The sequence below is a fragment of the Panthera pardus genome, unplaced genomic scaffold (assembly GCF_024362965.1).
Source record: "Panthera pardus isolate Hobbes unplaced genomic scaffold, ASM2436296v1 HiC_scaffold_12, whole genome shotgun sequence".
Lineage (NCBI taxonomy): Eukaryota > Metazoa > Chordata > Mammalia > Carnivora > Felidae > Panthera > Panthera pardus.
The window spans coordinates 99,231,548-99,249,163 of NW_026526677.1; the positions used below are offsets into that span (position 1 = coordinate 99,231,548).

The 17,616-nt window shown below is 45.3% G+C and overlaps 1 protein-coding gene across 2 annotated transcripts in view; it reads left to right on the plus strand.

The window, feature by feature from the left end:
- Positions 1-65: 65 nt before the first annotated feature.
- The window catches only part of MPZL3 (myelin protein zero like 3), a 25,468-nt gene continuing 7,917 nt past the window's right edge, over positions 66-17,616 (plus strand). For both annotated transcript variants that reach the window (XR_008421287.1, XM_019469014.2), the window contains exons 1-5: positions 66-953; positions 9,747-9,913; positions 13,178-13,388; positions 15,434-15,599; positions 17,138-17,201. Coding sequence is in view for 1 of the 2 variants with exons in the window: in XM_019469014.2 (XP_019324559.1) it covers positions 881-953; positions 9,747-9,913; positions 13,178-13,388; positions 15,434-15,599; positions 17,138-17,201 (681 nt within the window). In the remaining variant the exon portion in view is untranslated. The remainder of the gene's footprint in view (positions 954-9,746; positions 9,914-13,177; positions 13,389-15,433; positions 15,600-17,137; positions 17,202-17,616) is intronic.

Sequence of the window (17,616 nt, forward strand, 5' to 3'; positions counted from 1 at the left end):
TTTCTTAGGAAGGGTATCATGTTCTGTTTGGTACTCTAACATCACGTTTTTAATAGAGAAAACCACTAGCTTTCACATCTAGTAACGGAATGGGAACTGAAAAATGTAAAGTTATTAAGCCTTCCCAAAAGCTGAAACGTGGACTTTTGTTCTTCTCTTGATTTCATTAAACACGCAGATTCCAGGAGAATAGGTTGACCAACAATTGTAGCACGGTACCATCCCGTCTCTTAGAAGAATGTGACACCATCGCATAGCTTCCAGCACGGTGAAAACATTACTTTCTCACTTTTCCCACCCAAAGATACATAAATCTAGCTCCTTTCCCCCTCTATTACATGTTGTACTGATTTCATCATTGCCACTGTGAACGGCAGTTTAATAAACACCCAATTTACGTAGGCACTTAGCTGGCTGCTGAACAGCAACACACAAAAACCCAGGCACTAAAGACACTTGAGCTACACATTTATCATGAAGGCCTAATACATATTTATTGACTGATGCTGTACGATCTCCTAGATCTCTCCTAACCAAAACTCTAGAAACCTATTTAAAGACCTCTGGAAGAGAGTCGCAGAATCGAGACTATTTAGTCCTGCAGAATCCCACACAAATAAATTGTAATTTTTCCAAAGTCGGTGGCTTACTTCACCGTCAAGCAACAGGGAGTAATTAATTCTTACTCGAAACTTAAAAGAATCGCTTGTCGGGGCAAGTTTCAGGTGTGGCCCTGGAAAGATGCCACGTTCCTATGGCAACCTCGAATCGCCGTTTGAAGCGTTCTCGCGACCTCCCGCCCTGACGTCACTTCCGGTATCACCTGTGTGGTTACCGGGAGCTGTAAACAAGGTGTGCAAGCATCCAGAGAGCTGTCGGGATGCAGCAGAGCGGAGCGGGTGGAGGCCGTGGCTGCGCTCTGCTCCCACTGCTGGGCGTCCTGCTCTTCCAGGGTGAGTGCGCCGGCTGGTTCCCCCAACTTCCGGCCGAGGGGGTTAGGGAAGATGGTCGGTTTTCCGGTTCCGGTGTGGGGGGGGGTCTCAGGAAAGCCCCCACATGGCTTCTAGCAATGCAGGAAATGTGAGGGTGTGGGGAGGCTCCTCTCTTCCAGTATTCGCCACCCACTGAGCAGCCTGTCAGTGCTTTTCCTGAGCGCTGGGGACGACGGACCCTTTGCGTGACTCGCTTTGTATTGTGGTGCTGGCACGACTTGCTAGAACCACGGAGGGCTCTGGCTTCGGGGGCACCCCGTCCTATCCTGTGATGACTTATCAGCGGTTGACCCTGCTGTGGTTTTGTGGGCTGTGTGCCCTGATTAGGATGGGGCAGTTCTAGTGCTCAGTAGTTTGGCTCAGTAACTGTTGGTACGTTTGTTTTTTGTAGGTGGTTGTCAGGGACTCGGAAGTAAAATGGGTATTGGTCACAGATGGGATGTGCTGTGATTTCGTTAACGCTGGAGAGGCATTTGGTTGAGGGAAAGCCACCGCTGGAGCATTTTAACGACATCTTTCAACTACAAGAAAGGGCATCCCTTTTCTGTTAACATTTTAATCTATTAACCAATATCAGAAGTGCAGTATTCACGCTATGGCGCGTTCTAAGGATTTGGATACATTTTGCTTTGATGCAATTTTCAAATTGCATAAATTTCAGCCCGACCTAATTGCCTTCGTTTTAGGGTGCCATTATGTCCTGCATTTGTGTGTGTGTGTGTGTGTGTGTGTGTGTGTGTGTGTCTTCTCAGGAAGTCGTATGTTAATAGATCAGAGTGAATTGTTAATTTCATAAAATTTCCCTGTGGTTAAGAGGGAATTTCTGAAGGGGGGCTTTAACATAAAGACATCAGTTGTTCTAAATCTTAGCATGTAAGGCCAGGAAGTTTTTATTTATTTGATGACTAATATCCAGGTTGCCAGCACACTCCTTGGTGCCTCCCAGCTCTCTGTGTCATCACAGGTGTCCAGTTTTTCAGCTAAATTATTTTGCAATATAATATGTAGACTGACCTACTGTAATCCTAGTTTCATCTCTCCCCATCCCCCAGATATTCCAAAGTTGTCCTATTGTGAAAAAAAAAAAATCTAGAAATGATGAGTGGTTTCGTAAACTTGATGTCATTTCACATAGAAAAGCATCCATCAATTATAGCAGACCAAATAATTCAAACTTAAAAGTTTGTGACCTGTGTGTAGTTGAATTGATTTATCTTTGTCTTTTATTTTATTTTTTAATGTTTATTTATTTACTTTTGAGAGAGAGAGAAAGCAGGGGATGGGCAGAGAGAGAGAAAGAGAGACAGAGAATCCCAAGCAGTCTCTGCCCTGTTAGCCCAGAGCCCCGGGAACCCCTGAACACTGAGATCATGACCTGAGCTGAAACCAAGAGTCAGATGCTTAACTGACTGAGCCATCCAGGTGTCCCTGTCTTTTGTTTTTAGAGCTGACTTTGGCTCAGGCCATGATCTCTTGGTTTGGTTCGTGGGTTTGAGCCCCCGTGTGGGGGCTCCACATGGAGCCTGCTTGGGATTCTCTCTCTCTCTTCCTCTCTGCCCCTCCACGCTCTGTCTCTCGCTGTCTCTCAAAATAAATAAGTTCAACATAGCTTTATTCAGATAGAATTCACATGCCATACAATGTACCCATTTAAAAGGTCCAACTGAGTGTTTTTTAGGGTGTTCACAGACTTGTGCAATCACCACCATAATCAACTTTAGAATGTTTTCATCACCCCAAAGAGAAACTCCATATGCATTAAGTCACTCCCCATTCTTCCCTTCCCCCGCCCCGGGGCAGACACCAATCTACTTTCTATTGCTATGATTTGCCTATTCTGGACATCTCACATAAGTAGAATCATACAATATATATTCCTTTGTGGCTAGGTTTTTTCACTTAGCATGTTTTCAAAGTTCACCCATTTTTTGGAATCTGTTTCACACCAGTGTTTATCTGCTTTTCCCCTTCAAAGATAGGACCCATTAAATGATTAGCTTGTTTGAATTCTCCAATTTGTAAACATAGTCCCGTTATATCAGTTGTCAAGTACATGGAAACGATAGTTTAGGCAGCCTAGGGTTCTTACACTTTTCTCCATATAAGTGTGCACTTTTATGAAACAAACGTTGACAGCTTTGTATTCTGGGAAATTGTGTAAAACTTGGAGTTTTGTTTTGTCATATTCTTTTCTTTCCTTCTGTGCATAAAATTACATATGTTTCAGTGTGATATTCTTGTTTTCCTCCCAGATTAAAAAAAAAAACTTGTTAATGGTTATATTTCTATTGTTGGCTATTTTGACTTGGCAAGAATGCTTTTTTACTCAGGAGAAAATATAAATATCCCTAAATACATTGGGTTTAGGATGAAAATTTCTGAATGAATGTAACAGTGGATTAGTTATTTTATTTTATTTATTTATTTATTTATTTATTTTTTGGGTAGAGTAGACAAATTATTTTACATCTATTGATTGTAACATACTTTTAATTTTTAGAAACTAAATTTTTAGAAACTAATTTTTAGAAACGAAACATACCTGGGTAACTGGCACCTAAGTCAGGGTTTAAAGTGTCACTGGTACTCCAGAAGCCTTCCTTATACTTCCTTCCGGTCATTATCCCTTCTCCCTGAAAGGGAGAGACAGGTACATTAGTTTAGTTCATCCATGGATCTTACTTTTCTCTATATACTTAAGACCCACTTATCCAATTTTTAGATTTCAGTAAAGTGACTTTACATATTGATAACTTTGTGGTGAAATCATGCTAATGAACACGGAGTTAAGATATATTAACAAGAAATTGGTTGTTAGGTAGACTTCTTAATGGGGTACTTACTCTAATTCAGTAACCAAAACTTGCCCAGAACTTGTAGGTTTTATGCTTGTTTGGCAAGAATTTTTGTTTCATAAAAAGGAAACTCTGTTGGTTTGGTTCAGTTGAATATTACTGAGCATCCACAGTGCCCTAGCTTCTGTTTTGATGAGCTCAGCCTCTATTGGAGAAGACAGACAAGCCAATAGATAATTTTAGAATCTGGTATTAAGAGAGAAATATGCAAGAAACTGTGGGAGCACAGAAGAGATGCCCTTAATCAGCCACGAGGGTACAGGGAAGACTTCCTGGATGTGCCACCGAAGTTCAATCTCGAAAGAAGTTGAGGGGCACCTGGGTGGCTCAGTGGGTTAAGCATCCGACTTTGGCTCAGGTCATGATTTCATGGTTCCTGAGTTTGAGCCCTCTGTGCTGTCAGTGCGGAGCCTGCTTCTGATCCTTTGTCCGCACTCCCCCTCCCCCGCTTCCCTGCCCCTCCCCTGATGATTCATTCTCTCTCTCTCTCTCTCTCTCTCTCTCTCTCTCTCTCTCTCTCTCTCTCTCTCTCTCCCCCCAGCCCCAAATAAATAAACTTAAAAAAAGAAGAAGGAGGAGGAGAAGGAGAAGTAGTAGTTAGAGATAGGGAGTAAGTAAATTCCAGACAGAGAGAGGAACATGAATAAGGCATAGAGTCTTTAAATAACTTTCCAGCAAATTTTTTGAGACGTATACTTTGATTGGGTTAACTGAAATCACATGTGGAGTGTGTGTGTGTGTGTGTGTGTGTGTGTGTGTGTGACACAATCAGTGTGGAGTGTTGGCTGGAGGGCTGGAGGGACATTAAGGAGATTCTGGCTTATAACTGTAACTCACATATTTCTTCTTTGCTCTAAACCAGGGCCGGCAAACTTTTGTAAAAGGATAGAGGATAAATATTTGAGGCTTTGTGGGCCATAGGTCTCTGTTGCAACTGCTCACCTCGGCTTGAGTAGCGCAAAAGCAGCCCTAGACAATATCTAAATGAATAAATGTGGCTGTGTTCTAATAAAACTTTATTTACAAAGAGTCATCGTACGTTAGATTTGGCCAGCGGGCCATAGTTTGCTGACCCTTACCCTACACCAACTGTCCACTGACATTATCTCTTGGCTATCTCAAAGGCCCATTAAACTTATCCGAAATCAAGCTAACGCTTTCTCCCCTTCCCTTCTCTAGTCTTTCCTGTGTCAGTGAATGGTATCACCAAGTCAGAAACCTGGGAACCGTCCTTGATACTCTGTTTCCCTAACATTCCACAACCAGTCTGCCACCAATCCTTACTGATTTTACTTTGTAAGTATGGTCTTCCTGGGTCTTTCCATGTCCACTACCACCAACTTAGTTCAAGCTTTATTTTTCACTTGGCTATTGGAGTAGTTTTCTAAGTAATCTTAGATTTACTCTTGACTCCTCCTCAGTGTCTTCCCTAGAGTGATCTTTTAAAAATGAAAACCTCATCATGTCTTTTTTCACTCAGTCCCACATTTAACTGTTTTCCTTGGCTTCCCACTACTCTGAGAATAAGGACCCAAATCTTTAAGGTTCTGTATGACCTGCTTACCACCCATCCACATCCCTTTCTCTCATGCTGTTTGCCTTCCTTTCGGTTCCTTGGCTGCCTGTGCTCCTACTTGGCACAGGACCTTTGCATATGTTGTATTCTCTACCGGGAATGCTCTCCCTCTCCTCACTTTGTCACCCTTCCTTCAGAGCTCAACTCAAAAAGCAACTTTTTCGGGGAAGCTTTCATTAACCACTCCCTGCTCCCCTACTGTAATAGGTGCATTTCTGCTACTCTCTTGGTCTTTGCTTCAGAGTACTTGCCAGGTTTTGTAATTACACGTTTGTCTTTATGATTGATTTGATTGATAATGTTGAACTTTTGATGTATTTTAAGCTCCAAAATAGGGAGCATATTTATTTTGCTCATGTTTAATTCCAGGCTCAGAGGGTGGCACACAAATGGATGCTCAATTACTATATGTTTGAAGAGTGAGTGAGTGAATAAGTGTATTGTCAAGAAAGCCTTGGGATGGAGAAGGTCTAGGAGCAAGCAGTCACTGCTTTAGAGAGATCCAATAAAATCAGGATAGAAGGACACCTATTGGGGTTTTTCCAGTTTTAGGACATGACGCTCTTTACCAGAAATGGTAGTGGAGTCTGGATTGTGCTATAGGGGTCCAGAAGTGAATGGGAAGGGGGGAAATGGAGATGCCAGGTGTATACTGCTCTTTCACAAACTTGGCTTAGAAACGAAAGAGAGGGCAGTAGCTGGTAACACATAGTATCATGGGGTTAAGGGAAGATCATTATTATCTTGTTTTATTGTTATTTGTCTACCCATTTTTAAGGATGGGAGAGACTTCTCTGTGTTGAAACGAAGAGGCTGAGGGGGGAGAGGGCCCTCTGGAAAGGAAGAGGTTGAAGATAGTAGAGAGAGAGGGTTTTTCTGCTGAAGCAGGGCTTGGAGGGGAGGGCTCCAAGGCAGGACCAAAGAGGATGGCCTTGCATAGGAAAAGGGATACCACACCCTTTGAGACTGAAAGTATGGGTGGGTGTAGCTGCAGGAAAATCCGTGGCTGGGCAGTTTGTAAAGCCTCACATTTCTTGAAAAAAGTAAGAGGAAACGTTTTCTTCTGAGAAAGAGGGATTTGGAGGTTGCATAGAGGATGGTGAAAAGGGCAAAGGTTTGAGGAATCCGAAAGAGCTGCTGATCAAGGCTGCTTCGTTAAGGGCTCAGCTATGGGTGGAATCCATGAATTTCTCATGGTAACTATCTGTGCAGTTGTGTCATTTTTCTCCTTTACCGCACACCAGCCACAGCCGAGGAGGTCATCTCGGGCTGAGCTTTTCCTGAACGGGTGCACTGGAAAGAGAAGGGTGTAGAGGACTTAAGCCTGTTGGAAATACCGTAAAAAAGGGGGAGCGGAAGAGACCGCATGACTAATGAGCACACTTGGTTCCTATACGAGAATTTCTGGTGACCTGTCCACCTCTTTCTCTCAGTCTGCGTCTGCTCCCTTGCCTCTGAATTTTTGCCTTCAAGGTGCTCACGAACAGGGGAAATAGTCTTTCTAAATTGAGGGCAATCAACGGTATATGTACCTGAGGAGCATTACGTATTATTTGTTATGAAAACAGTGAAGAAAGAGCAGTCAACTGCACCCAGAGGAATCTGGGAAGGCATCACAGAGGGGGCCGCTATTTGGACAGGGTCTTGAAGGTGCGTGAGCACCGTGGGGGAGGTACATGCAGGCAGGATTGGTAGGAATGGGGAGAGCCTTCCAGACAATGCCGCATTCGAAGAGAGGCACAGTGGCGTGAAAGGACCTCGTAAATTTGGGAAATGGTGGCTATCCTGGGCGTGGTGGAGGGGATGGACGGGATGGGTAAGTGGGTGGAGTAGCAGAAGTTTGGGGCCAGGCTGTTCACTGTTTGGATTTTATTCTACGGCTCAAGGAGGAATTATTGAAGGTTTTTGAATGTTTGTGGTGTTCATTTAATAACAACGGCTAACATTTATTGAAAGATTCTATTTCAGACGCTATGCTAAGCATTTTTGTGTTATCTTATTTAATCTTACTAGATCCTAGCAGTGATCCAAGGAAGTGGGCCTTGTCGCTCTTCCGTTTACCAAGTGAGGAGACTGAAGCTCGAGTAGGTTAGGCAACTGTGATCCAAATCTTCCAGCTAGAAAGTAGCTGGGCTAGAACGGAGGTCCAGGCCTATCTAATTCTAAATCTGTGCTTTCAAATCTCTCGACTGTACTTACGTCTTAGGATAAAGGAGTAGTATGGGGAGAGTGTAGATTATCCATCCATTTTCAGCTCCCAGTTAAAAAAAAAAATTCTTTTTTACACTTATTTATTTTTGAGAGACAAAGGGAGACAGAGCGCGAGTGGGGGAGGGGCAGAGAGAGAGGGAGACACAGACTCCGAAGCAGGCTCCAGGCTCGGAGCTGTCAGCCCAGAGCCCGACGCGGGGCTCGAACCCGCGGACCGTGAGATCACGACCTGAGCCGAGGTTGGATGCTCAACTGACTGAGGTGCCCCTCCAGCTCCCAGCTTTTGAGCTTGTTCTTGAGTAATGAGTAAGGTGGATCGGGAGTGAGGGCCTAGGAGAGAGTAGGGGCTGAGGGATGAAGGCTTTTGGGGCAGAGGAACATCATTTGCAAAGTCCTAGAAGGAACGACAGATCTAGCATGGCAAAGCCAGAGTGGATGCGATGGAGGAAACAGAAGTAAATCCTTATCTTTGAGATGGGTCAGATCTCATTGGAGTTGTGAGCTCAGCCTTGGTCTCCTCCTTTTAAGAGGAATGCGCACAGACTAGATTATCTTGAGAAGAGCAAGAAAAAGCATTCAAAGCAGACAGAGGTGAAGGCGTTGATGACTCATAGCTGGGTCTGTGACGGGCAGGGTTGAGAGAGTGTAGGCAGGACTGAAGAGGTGGCCATCATAAGGTTGAAGCCATCTAACATGCACTGGGGTAGGCAGGCTTCCCAGTGTTACACCTATTTTCACTCATTTATGCCTCACAGTGACCTACTGAGGCCAGCGCTGTTGCTCTCATGCCCACCAGGGTGAGAAACTGAAGACGAACGTAACTTGCTAAGACCACAGGGCCAGCAAGTAATTCAGCTGGGGTTTGCCTCGACCGGAGGAGGGCCTGCTGGTTTTCAGATTGGTGCGTGGGTTTGCGCTCTTCTGAAACCTTGCTGCTCTGTTCGCCTTTGGCCTGCCGAAAGAATCATGGCTTGTTGCAGTGGAGGAGGAAGCAGTGAAAACAAAGTGCGGGTGACTTTCCTAAAAAATGACTCCCTGGTGGGAGATAAACTTCTCCTCTGCGTTCTCTGAACGCGGAGGGGATTGGTCAGAGGAAAGCGGAAGCTCTTCCTGGGGGAACTGGGATGCCAGATTTGGATATCTGAGCCAGTTTTGGCAAGAGTTCAATCTCTGGAGGGTTTAGAAACGATATCTTATTTTTACATTTTACAATCTTGGTTTTGTTTTTTTTTTTTTAAATGTTTATTCATTCTTGAGGGTCAGAGAGAGACTGAAGGCGAACGGGGGAGGGGCAGAGAGAGAGGGAGACACAGACTCCGAAGCAGGCTCCAGGCTCTGAGCTGTCGGCACAGAGCCCAACACGGGGGGCTCCAACTCATGAAGAGTGAGATCATGACCTGAGCCCAAGTCAGACGCTTACCCGACTGAGCCATCCAGGTGCCCCTTTATTTTTACATTTCAGAATGCATTAAATTGTTCTGTTTTCTTCCCCCATGATTTACGTTTAATGGATGTGGGATTCATTAACCAGAGGGAAGAATAAAATACAACCAGATCGAACCTTGGAGCAGCTTTCTAAAATTCTTTGAAACAAAATGCCCTATTCTTGTTTCCTGTTCTCATTTTGCTGGTGGTTGAGACAGCGGTAGCTTTGGGTTACAACTGTGCTGTACTTGGGGATAAGTCCCTTCGACCACAACAGCTGCCATAATTCCTGGCGGGGAGTGGGGGTGGGGCGGATGTGTGTGTGTCGAGGGGGAGTGAGTGGCGTTGCCTTTCAGCTGCTGTGGGCAGACCTACTTGTTTGTACTTCATTTGACCACAGTCTGTCTTTGGAAAGATGCTGGTGTTTTAGATTTTTTAGGTTTTAGATGGTGTTTAGGTTTCAGATTTTTACCCAAGCATTCGTGCTGTGACTGAATATCGTAAACTGACAAAAACACTCTCCTTGGTTAACGCAGATATCTGCTCCTTGTCCTTTTGGGCCTGCCTGACAAGATATTTGTTACTCCGAGAGCCCTGAAAATGATAGTGTCTGCGCACTGTTCACTCACATCTGTATATCCCGCCCAGCTGCATACCTTTTAAATGTTTGGGCTTTGCTCTGATTAGGTGTTTACATCGCCCTTTCCTTGGAGATTAAAGCGGATGCGCATGTCCGGGGTTACGTTGGAGAGAAGATCAAGTTGAAATGCACCTTCAGGTCGACTTCATCTATCACTGACAAACTCACCATAGACTGGACGTACCGAGCCCCCAGCAGCAGTCGTACTGAATCCGTGAGTATTTCCTCTTGAGGACACTTCTTTGAGTCTTCTGTGGCCCACAGCTCTGGAGTCCTTTTACTCCAAGTCCCAGGCCCCCCTTAGACCTTCTCATCTTAGAATCAAAGATAAGCTTCTGTCCGATATGGCATCCATTTGGTCACATACGGCTTTTTTTTTATGGGAGGATTTTGTAAATACGCCATATAGGAAAAAAAAAATTGCCAGAAACTCAGAGGAAATGTGGTTCACTTTTGTTTCCCGTTTGTTGTTTCTTTTTGCATGTTTTCCTAGCTTATTTTCAGATTCCAAGTACTACCACGAGTATCTCCAGGACTGCTGGCTAGAAAAAATTCTATCGGTCCCGGTCATAGACATCCTGTCTCATAAAGCTGCTCATTTCCTGTGGCATGAGGCTGTCTCCATGGGTGTATCTGTTTGCGTATCTGTACTCAGTAGATTTATCTTGGCACCGTGTCCTAGCATGTAAACATCTGCACTGATTTATATAGTTCCCTTCAGAGGGGATGGTGGCACCTCGTGTTGATGACAGATGCTGTTGGTGACAGATGGCCTTGCAACGTTAGAAGCAATATACTTTATACACACATATAACACACATTTATGGGCCAGATCCCATTGTTGATGTCTAATTGGAGATTGCAGTGCTATTAAAAAACCCTCTCTCTTTATGCTTCCAGCAGCATCCTTTGTTCAGGATAGATGCTATATCGAGGATGTAAATGTCATAGCTGTATTTTCGAAAGTATCCCTAGTTTGTTTATACTGCGTTCTTCCCTGGGAGACTTTCTCTTTGATCTTAATATATAAGGTTTGGGTTTTGCTTTAGGACCCATTATTGAGAGCCACAGAGCTTGGAAGCAGGTAGGGGGCTGCAGTGAAGGAAGCTATTCCTGGTCTCTCTTCCTTAAAACAGTTCCTTTTGTTTTGAGTTATCAGAAAACTATAGCTGGCCTTATTTGGCTCTGCCTCCTTGGCCAAAAGCAGGACAGGGCAAGCAGTGGGAATCTTCTTGGGTCAGAAACCTTCAATGCAAATAGCAGTTCTCATATGGTGCTGTTTTTTTCTGGGAGACTGATTAGAAAGCCAGCAAGCTCACCTGCATTGGAATCAGCGGACCTTTATTTATTGATTAAAAACGCTTATTTATTTATTTGAGAGAGACAAAGTGCTAGTGGGGGAGGGGCAGAGAGGGAGGGAGACACAGAATCCGAAGCAGGCTCCGGGCTCTGAGCTGTCGGCACAGAGCCCGACGCGGGGCTGGAACTCACGGACCGTGAGATCCTGACCTGAGTCGAAGTCGGCCGCTCAACCGACTGAGCCACCGGGCGCCCCTTGAAATCAGTGGACTTTTAAAGCCCCGTTGCCTGATGTCGCAGTCCAGGCCAAGTCAGTCAGGATTCTGTCTGAGTAACCGGTTAGCGAGTATTAGAGAGTCACCAGTTTAACGTGGAACTTACAGGTTGGGTTAATCTCAGAGATACACAGCAGGATTTGTTTTGTCAGTGAGGAGCTTCAAGCCCTTTTACAGAGACGCTGATGATCAGTGGTCGGCATTCTTCACCTCCCTCTTTGTTTGTTTGTTTTCAAGATTTGATTTTTAAGTAATCTCTACACCCAAAGTGGGGCTCGAGATCAAGAGTCGCTGATCCACCGACCGAGCCAGCCGGGTGCTCCCTCCCTCCCTCCTGTCTCATGGCGCTCGTCACACACGTTATTATTTCTTCCTATCTGAATTTCCCCCTTAGACCGGAAGATTCATGACAGCAGGGACTGACTATGCCTGTTTGGCTCTCACTATATCCTTTTGCTTAACCCAGTGCCTAGCGCGTAGTAGGGGTGCCGTAAATATTTGTCGAATGGATACATGAATAATGGAACTGAGAAGTGATTCAGCATCTTCTCCGGGAAGTTGCTCTTCAAAATTGGGCAATTGAGTGCTTGCAAATGGGAAGGTACCAAGTAAACAGATAAAGAGGAAGGCCTTGAAACGTTGCATAAGAGGGAAAGATCATATTGTATTGTAGTACTTGCCTGGCCCACCACCAGACATATACTGAGGTGCTTTTGGTGACAAAGTGTCTGATAATTGATCTGAAGCAACGTCATTTTGATTCAACAGACATTCATTGAGTACTGATCACGTATTTGACTTGCGATTGGTTTGTAATAATGGCCGAGATAACTTGAGAGACGCTTGACTCTATCATAAGAGAATATTTGAGAATGTACTACTGAGTACAGATACGCAAACAGATACACCCATGGAGACAACCTCATGCCACAGGAAATGAGCAGCTTTATGAGACAGGATGTCTATGACTGGGACCGATAGAATTTTTTCTAGCCAGCAGTCCCGGAGAGACTCGTGGTAGTACTTGGAATCTGAAAATAAGCTAGGAAATATAATTTGGAATAGTTGTACCAGCCCCATGGAGAGTTCACCGTTGTTATGACACTCAAGTGAGTAAATCTATGGGAATCATTTGCAAACCATAAGGTAGTATACCAATAATTAACTGCGACTTTAGAGTAGGGTTTCCCTGGGGTGCCTGGGTGGCTCAGTCGGTTAAGCGTCCGAATTTGGCTCAGGTCATGATCTCACGGTTCGTGAGCTCGAGCCCTGCGTCGGGCTCTGTGCCGACAGCTCAGAGCCTGGAGCCTGCCTTGGATTCTGTGTCTCCCTCTCTCTCTGCTCCTCCCCTGCTCATGCTCTGTCTCTCTCTGTCTCAAAAAAAAAAAAAAAAAGTTATAAAAAAAAAAAAAAAAAGAAGGGTTTCTCAGCTTTGGCACTAATGACATTTTGCGCTGGATAATTCTTTGTTGTGGGGGCCTACCTGGCTCACTGTAGGATTTTTACCAGTATCCCTTGACCTCCACCCACTAGATGCCAGTGGCAGTCTCCCCACCTGTGACAACCAAAAATGTCTCCAGACATTGCCAGATGTCTCCTGGAGGCCCCAATTGCCACCACCCAGTTGAGAACTACTGCCTTAGGACTTCAGGGAGAATTTGGAAGAGCTTTGAGAGTTAGGATTCTGGGACTCTTTTGTCAGGCCTTTTCCTGATAAGTTGTATTAACTTGTCTTTTAGCCTATAGGATGAAGGTGAACAAAACATAAAAAAAAAAAAAAAAAAAAAGGTCCAACCGAGAAAACCCATCATGCATTTGTATTTTGTTTTGGACCTACTGAGCTTTACATTGTCACTGCAGTTTGGAAATGAACTTTCTTTCCTTCTGGTGTTTGCTTTTCTTAGATTTTTCATTATCAGTCTTTCCAGTATCCAACCACAGCAGGCACGTTTCGGGATCGAATTTCCTGGGCTGGAGATGTGTACAGAGGGGATGCGTCTATAAGCATCAGCAACCCTACCCTCAAGGACAATGGGACATTCAGCTGTGCCGTGAAGAATCCCCCAGACGTGCACCATAACATTCCCGTGACAGAGCTAACAGTCACAGAGAGGGGTAAGCTAACTGCCGCCAACCTGCTGCGGGGCTTTGTGCCTCCTGTGGCGCTTCCCCGGGTGGTCAGGGACAAGCTAAACTACCTGTCTTTGTGAGCCAGTCAGTCAGTGGGGGCTTCTGCCTTGCTAATTGTCTCTTAGGATGAATTTCTTAATCTTTACTTTGCAACCTGCAGTTGTCACTCAATTGTTGTTCTAGTTTTCCCGTGAATCTCTTTTATTTTAACTTCAGGTGACCAGAGGTCTTGTGGGATGCATGGCAAACCCCTCCGTAAAGGGGGGCTTGTTCCCTGTGTGAAAGATAGGTCATTTGATTTCCCTAGTCCGTTTGCACCCTCAGTTGTGAGGCCGTGTTCTTGCCCGTGTCTTGAAAGGGTGCCCCCTCTAACAAGGGGGGCAGCATACTTCTTTTATGTTGGAAAGGGCAGCGGTTTCCTTTTGGTGTGAAACCCAAGGAAAGTAGGTTAAGGACTGACCTTTTTTTTTTTTTCGACATTATTCCCTGGTGACTCCTGAGTGGCCATTCTAATCCTCAGTTGGATTGGAACCAAAGACCTAGAGATACAGAACGGCATTGTGGTTCGTTATAGATGGCCTATCATTTCACAGGTCTTTCTCAAGTCTGTCTGTCTCCCTTCCTTTCCCTTCTCCGTCTCTTTCTTTAAAAAAAAGTTGTTTTTTTTTTTTTTTTTTAACATTTATTCATTTTTGAGAGACAGAGCATGAGCTGGGGAGGGGCAGAGAGAGAGAGAGACACAGAATCTGAAGCAGGTTCCAGGCTCTGAGCCGTCAGCACAGAGCCCAGCGCAGGACTCGAACCCACACACTGTGAGATTGTGACCTGAGTCAAAGTCGGATGCTTAAGGGACTGAGCCACCCAGGCGCCCCTCTTCTTTCTTTTGTTAAGATGGTAACTCAAGGTTTAGGGGCGCCTGGGTGGCTCAGTCGGTTAAGCGTCCGACTTCAGCTCAGGTCACGATCTCGCGGTCCGTGAGTTCAAGCCCCGCGTCAGGCTCGGGGCTGATGGCTCAGAGCCTGGAGCCTGCTTCCGATTCTGTGTCTCCCTCTCTCTCTACCCCTCCCCCGTTCATGCTCCGTCTTTCTCTGTCTCAAAAATAGATAAACTTTAAAAACAAAAAATTAAAAAACAAAAAAAAAAAAGATGGTAACTCAAGGTTTCAAAGATCCAGTCACGCTCATGCTGCTGGCTGCCGTAGAAAGTAGTATAGTGTTTTTGGAAGAGAGTTTGGTAGTATGAGTCTGTGTGCCCCTTGATCCAGTAATACCATGTAAAATTTTATCTTAAAGAAATAGACGTAAATATGAAGATTTACGTACAAAGATGATCATCATAAAGTAACTTGTAGATTCAAGGAATTGGAAACAATTCGGATGTCTAGCATTCCAATCCTGGTTCAACAAATGACTCAGTGTGCTAGAATACCATGCTGCCGTTAAAAAATAACACCCAGAAGGAATTTTTAATGACCCGAGAAACATTTATTATATGGTACCTATAAGAGGGGTCTAGAAACAGTCTGTAAAATATGATCCGTACTTCTAAAAATGTGCACTCTCCTCCCTACCTGCAGACCCATACCCACGTACTCCAAGAAAGCACTGGACGGGTAGATACCAATGCGTTAATCCTAGGGAGTGGGACCGTGGCTACGTTTTTATTCTTTTTGTACCTTTGTGTACTTTCTACCCCTTCTACCACGAATTTATTCCTGTTGTGATCAGAAGAAATACAAGAGCAGGAGCACCCGGGTGGCTCAGTTGGTTGAGCGCCCGACTTCGGCTCAGGTCACGATCTCGCGGTTCGTGGGTTCGGGCCCCGCGTGGGGTCCTGTGCTGACAGCTCCGAGCCCAGAGCCCGCTTCCGATTCTGCGTCTCCCTCTCTGTCTGCCTGTCTGTGTCTCAAAAATAAATAAGCATTAAAAAAAAAAAAAAAGAAATACACGAGCAAAAGTAAAAGCTTTCTCATGTCAAAGGAGGCCCTTTTGCGCGTCCCGCCCTCTCACCTTCCCTTTCCCCCCGTCTAGGGTTTGGCATCATGCTCTCCTCTGTGGCCCTCCTCTCCGTCCTTGTCTTCGTCCCCTCAGCCGTGGTGGTTGTCCTGCTGCTGGTGAGGATGGGGAGGAAATCAGCTGGGCTGAAGAAGAGGAACAAGTCTGGCTACAAGAAGTCGTCTATTGAGGTGTCAGATGAGTAAGTCCGGCTGGAGCCCTGAGCAGCCTGTCCCTTTCTTCTTCGGAGCTGTGCTTTGTGGACAGTACCCAGAGATCTGAATCCACGCCTTTCCTTCTCCCCAGGCCAAGTTTAGTTCTGCCGAGGAGTACCAGAGGGAAGGTTGGAGGTGAAACTGGTGGATATTAATTCGGAGAGAGAGGTGGAGGGGTGAACAGTATGGTCCTACTCTCTCCTTTGGAAATCAGATTAGACTCTGCTATGGTTCTGCGTATACATCCCCAAGGAGATCACATTCCTTCCAACTTACCAGGAAATTCCAACAAGTCGGTTATTTTTCCCTTCTTGTTTCGACACCAAGCTGATGTCTCCCGACAGAAAATGCCTAAGCAGTGAGGAAGGCCTTAAGAATAATAGCCTTAGACGGCAAAAACCGATTTAAAGCAGCAAGATCTGTTCTTGGTCAGCAGATGCTCTGAGGGGCTAATGGGATTGTGATTATCCAATCACATTTATGAAACGTCATGTTGCCAGTGAGCAGGCATGATCCAGTATTTTCTCTAAGAATAAATCTACTAAAAAAAAGGTGACAGAGTCTGCATGAAAACCCTTTTCATTCTCCATTGTCTATACCAGGTGTTCCTAACGTTGGGAGGGAACGCTTACCTGGGGAGGGTCTAAAATGTTCTCTGTGTGTGTGTGTGTGCGGGCACGTTCATGTGTGTGCATTATTTCACGGGAGAGAGAGGGCCCTTTCCAAGGAATCTGTGGGCCCGCTAAAAAGGTAATGAGCTCTTGGTAGAAATACTAAAATGTCTATTTCTAAGCACAATGTAACAAGCCTCCTCCTTAGGTCACATTGTTTCCTGACATTTCTTCTCTTTCACTCCACCTACCAGCTGCATTGAGCTTATTTGCTTCTCTGAACACACTGTATACCCTCAAGTCTTTTTTTTTTTTTTCTCCCACATGCTTTTCTCTCACTTGGAATCCTCCCCCTTCCCTCTCTTGTTTGCCTGGAAAACTCTTCCTTGTCCTACAAGACCCAGATGAAGTGTCTCCTTCTCGTGAGTGTCCCTGAGTCGTCCCCCCCCCCCCCCCAGAGTAGGCCACTCCCTCCTCTTTGCTGCCATAGCAGTTTGACCTTAAGGACTGAAACATTTTATTACATCGTGTCATAAAGTACTCATTAAGTTTCAACAGGTTTCGCACACCCATGAGATTGTGAGCTCTTTAAGGGGCAGTGTTTTATTTATGCCTGTACCCCCAGCTCAGCACAATGGCTCATCCGTGGTGGCTCATACATTCATTTCTAAATGAACGATTGGGAACAACCCCTATTTATTGGGCACTTCCTATGTGTCAGGCACTGTGGGACGTGTTTTACATGTGGTTATTTTTTATCCCAGAGCTTAAGTCACCTGCCTAGTCACCCTGCTAGTAAGTGGCAGAACTGGAATTTAAAACGCCACCTGTCTGACTTCAACAGCGGCGTGCTTAACTGCTCTACTGTGCCGAGGACAGTCATTGTTCAGATCTGGTTTGTCCTTTTTCTCCAGCACTGACCAGGAGGAGGCGGACGACTGCATGGCGAGGCTTTGTGTTCGTTGCGCCGAGTGCCTGGTAAGCCCGTGCCATTTCTCAGTTTGCTCTTCACGCTCCTTCTTCCTGCTGACTTACAGGGACCCTTGCTCCCAGAGGCAGCAGAGGATGCTTGGGGTAGATCCGAAGCAAGGTCTTCCCTTAAAGCATTTCGGTCTCAGGGGAACCCCTACTGATTCTTTTTTTTTTTTTTTTTCTTTTTTTTTTTTAAGTAGGCTCCATGCTCAGTGCAGGGCCTAACACGGGGTTTGAACTCACAGCCCTGAGATCAATACCTGAACTGAGATCAAGAGTTGGATGCTTAACCGACGGAGCCACTCAGGCGCCCCAACCCCTGCCGATTCTAACCATTATTTTGTTTTCTGTCTCACGGGCATAGAGCGATGTCCTTAGGTTAGGGAAGGGACCGTGTAGAACTGTGTCTGCCAACTGACAG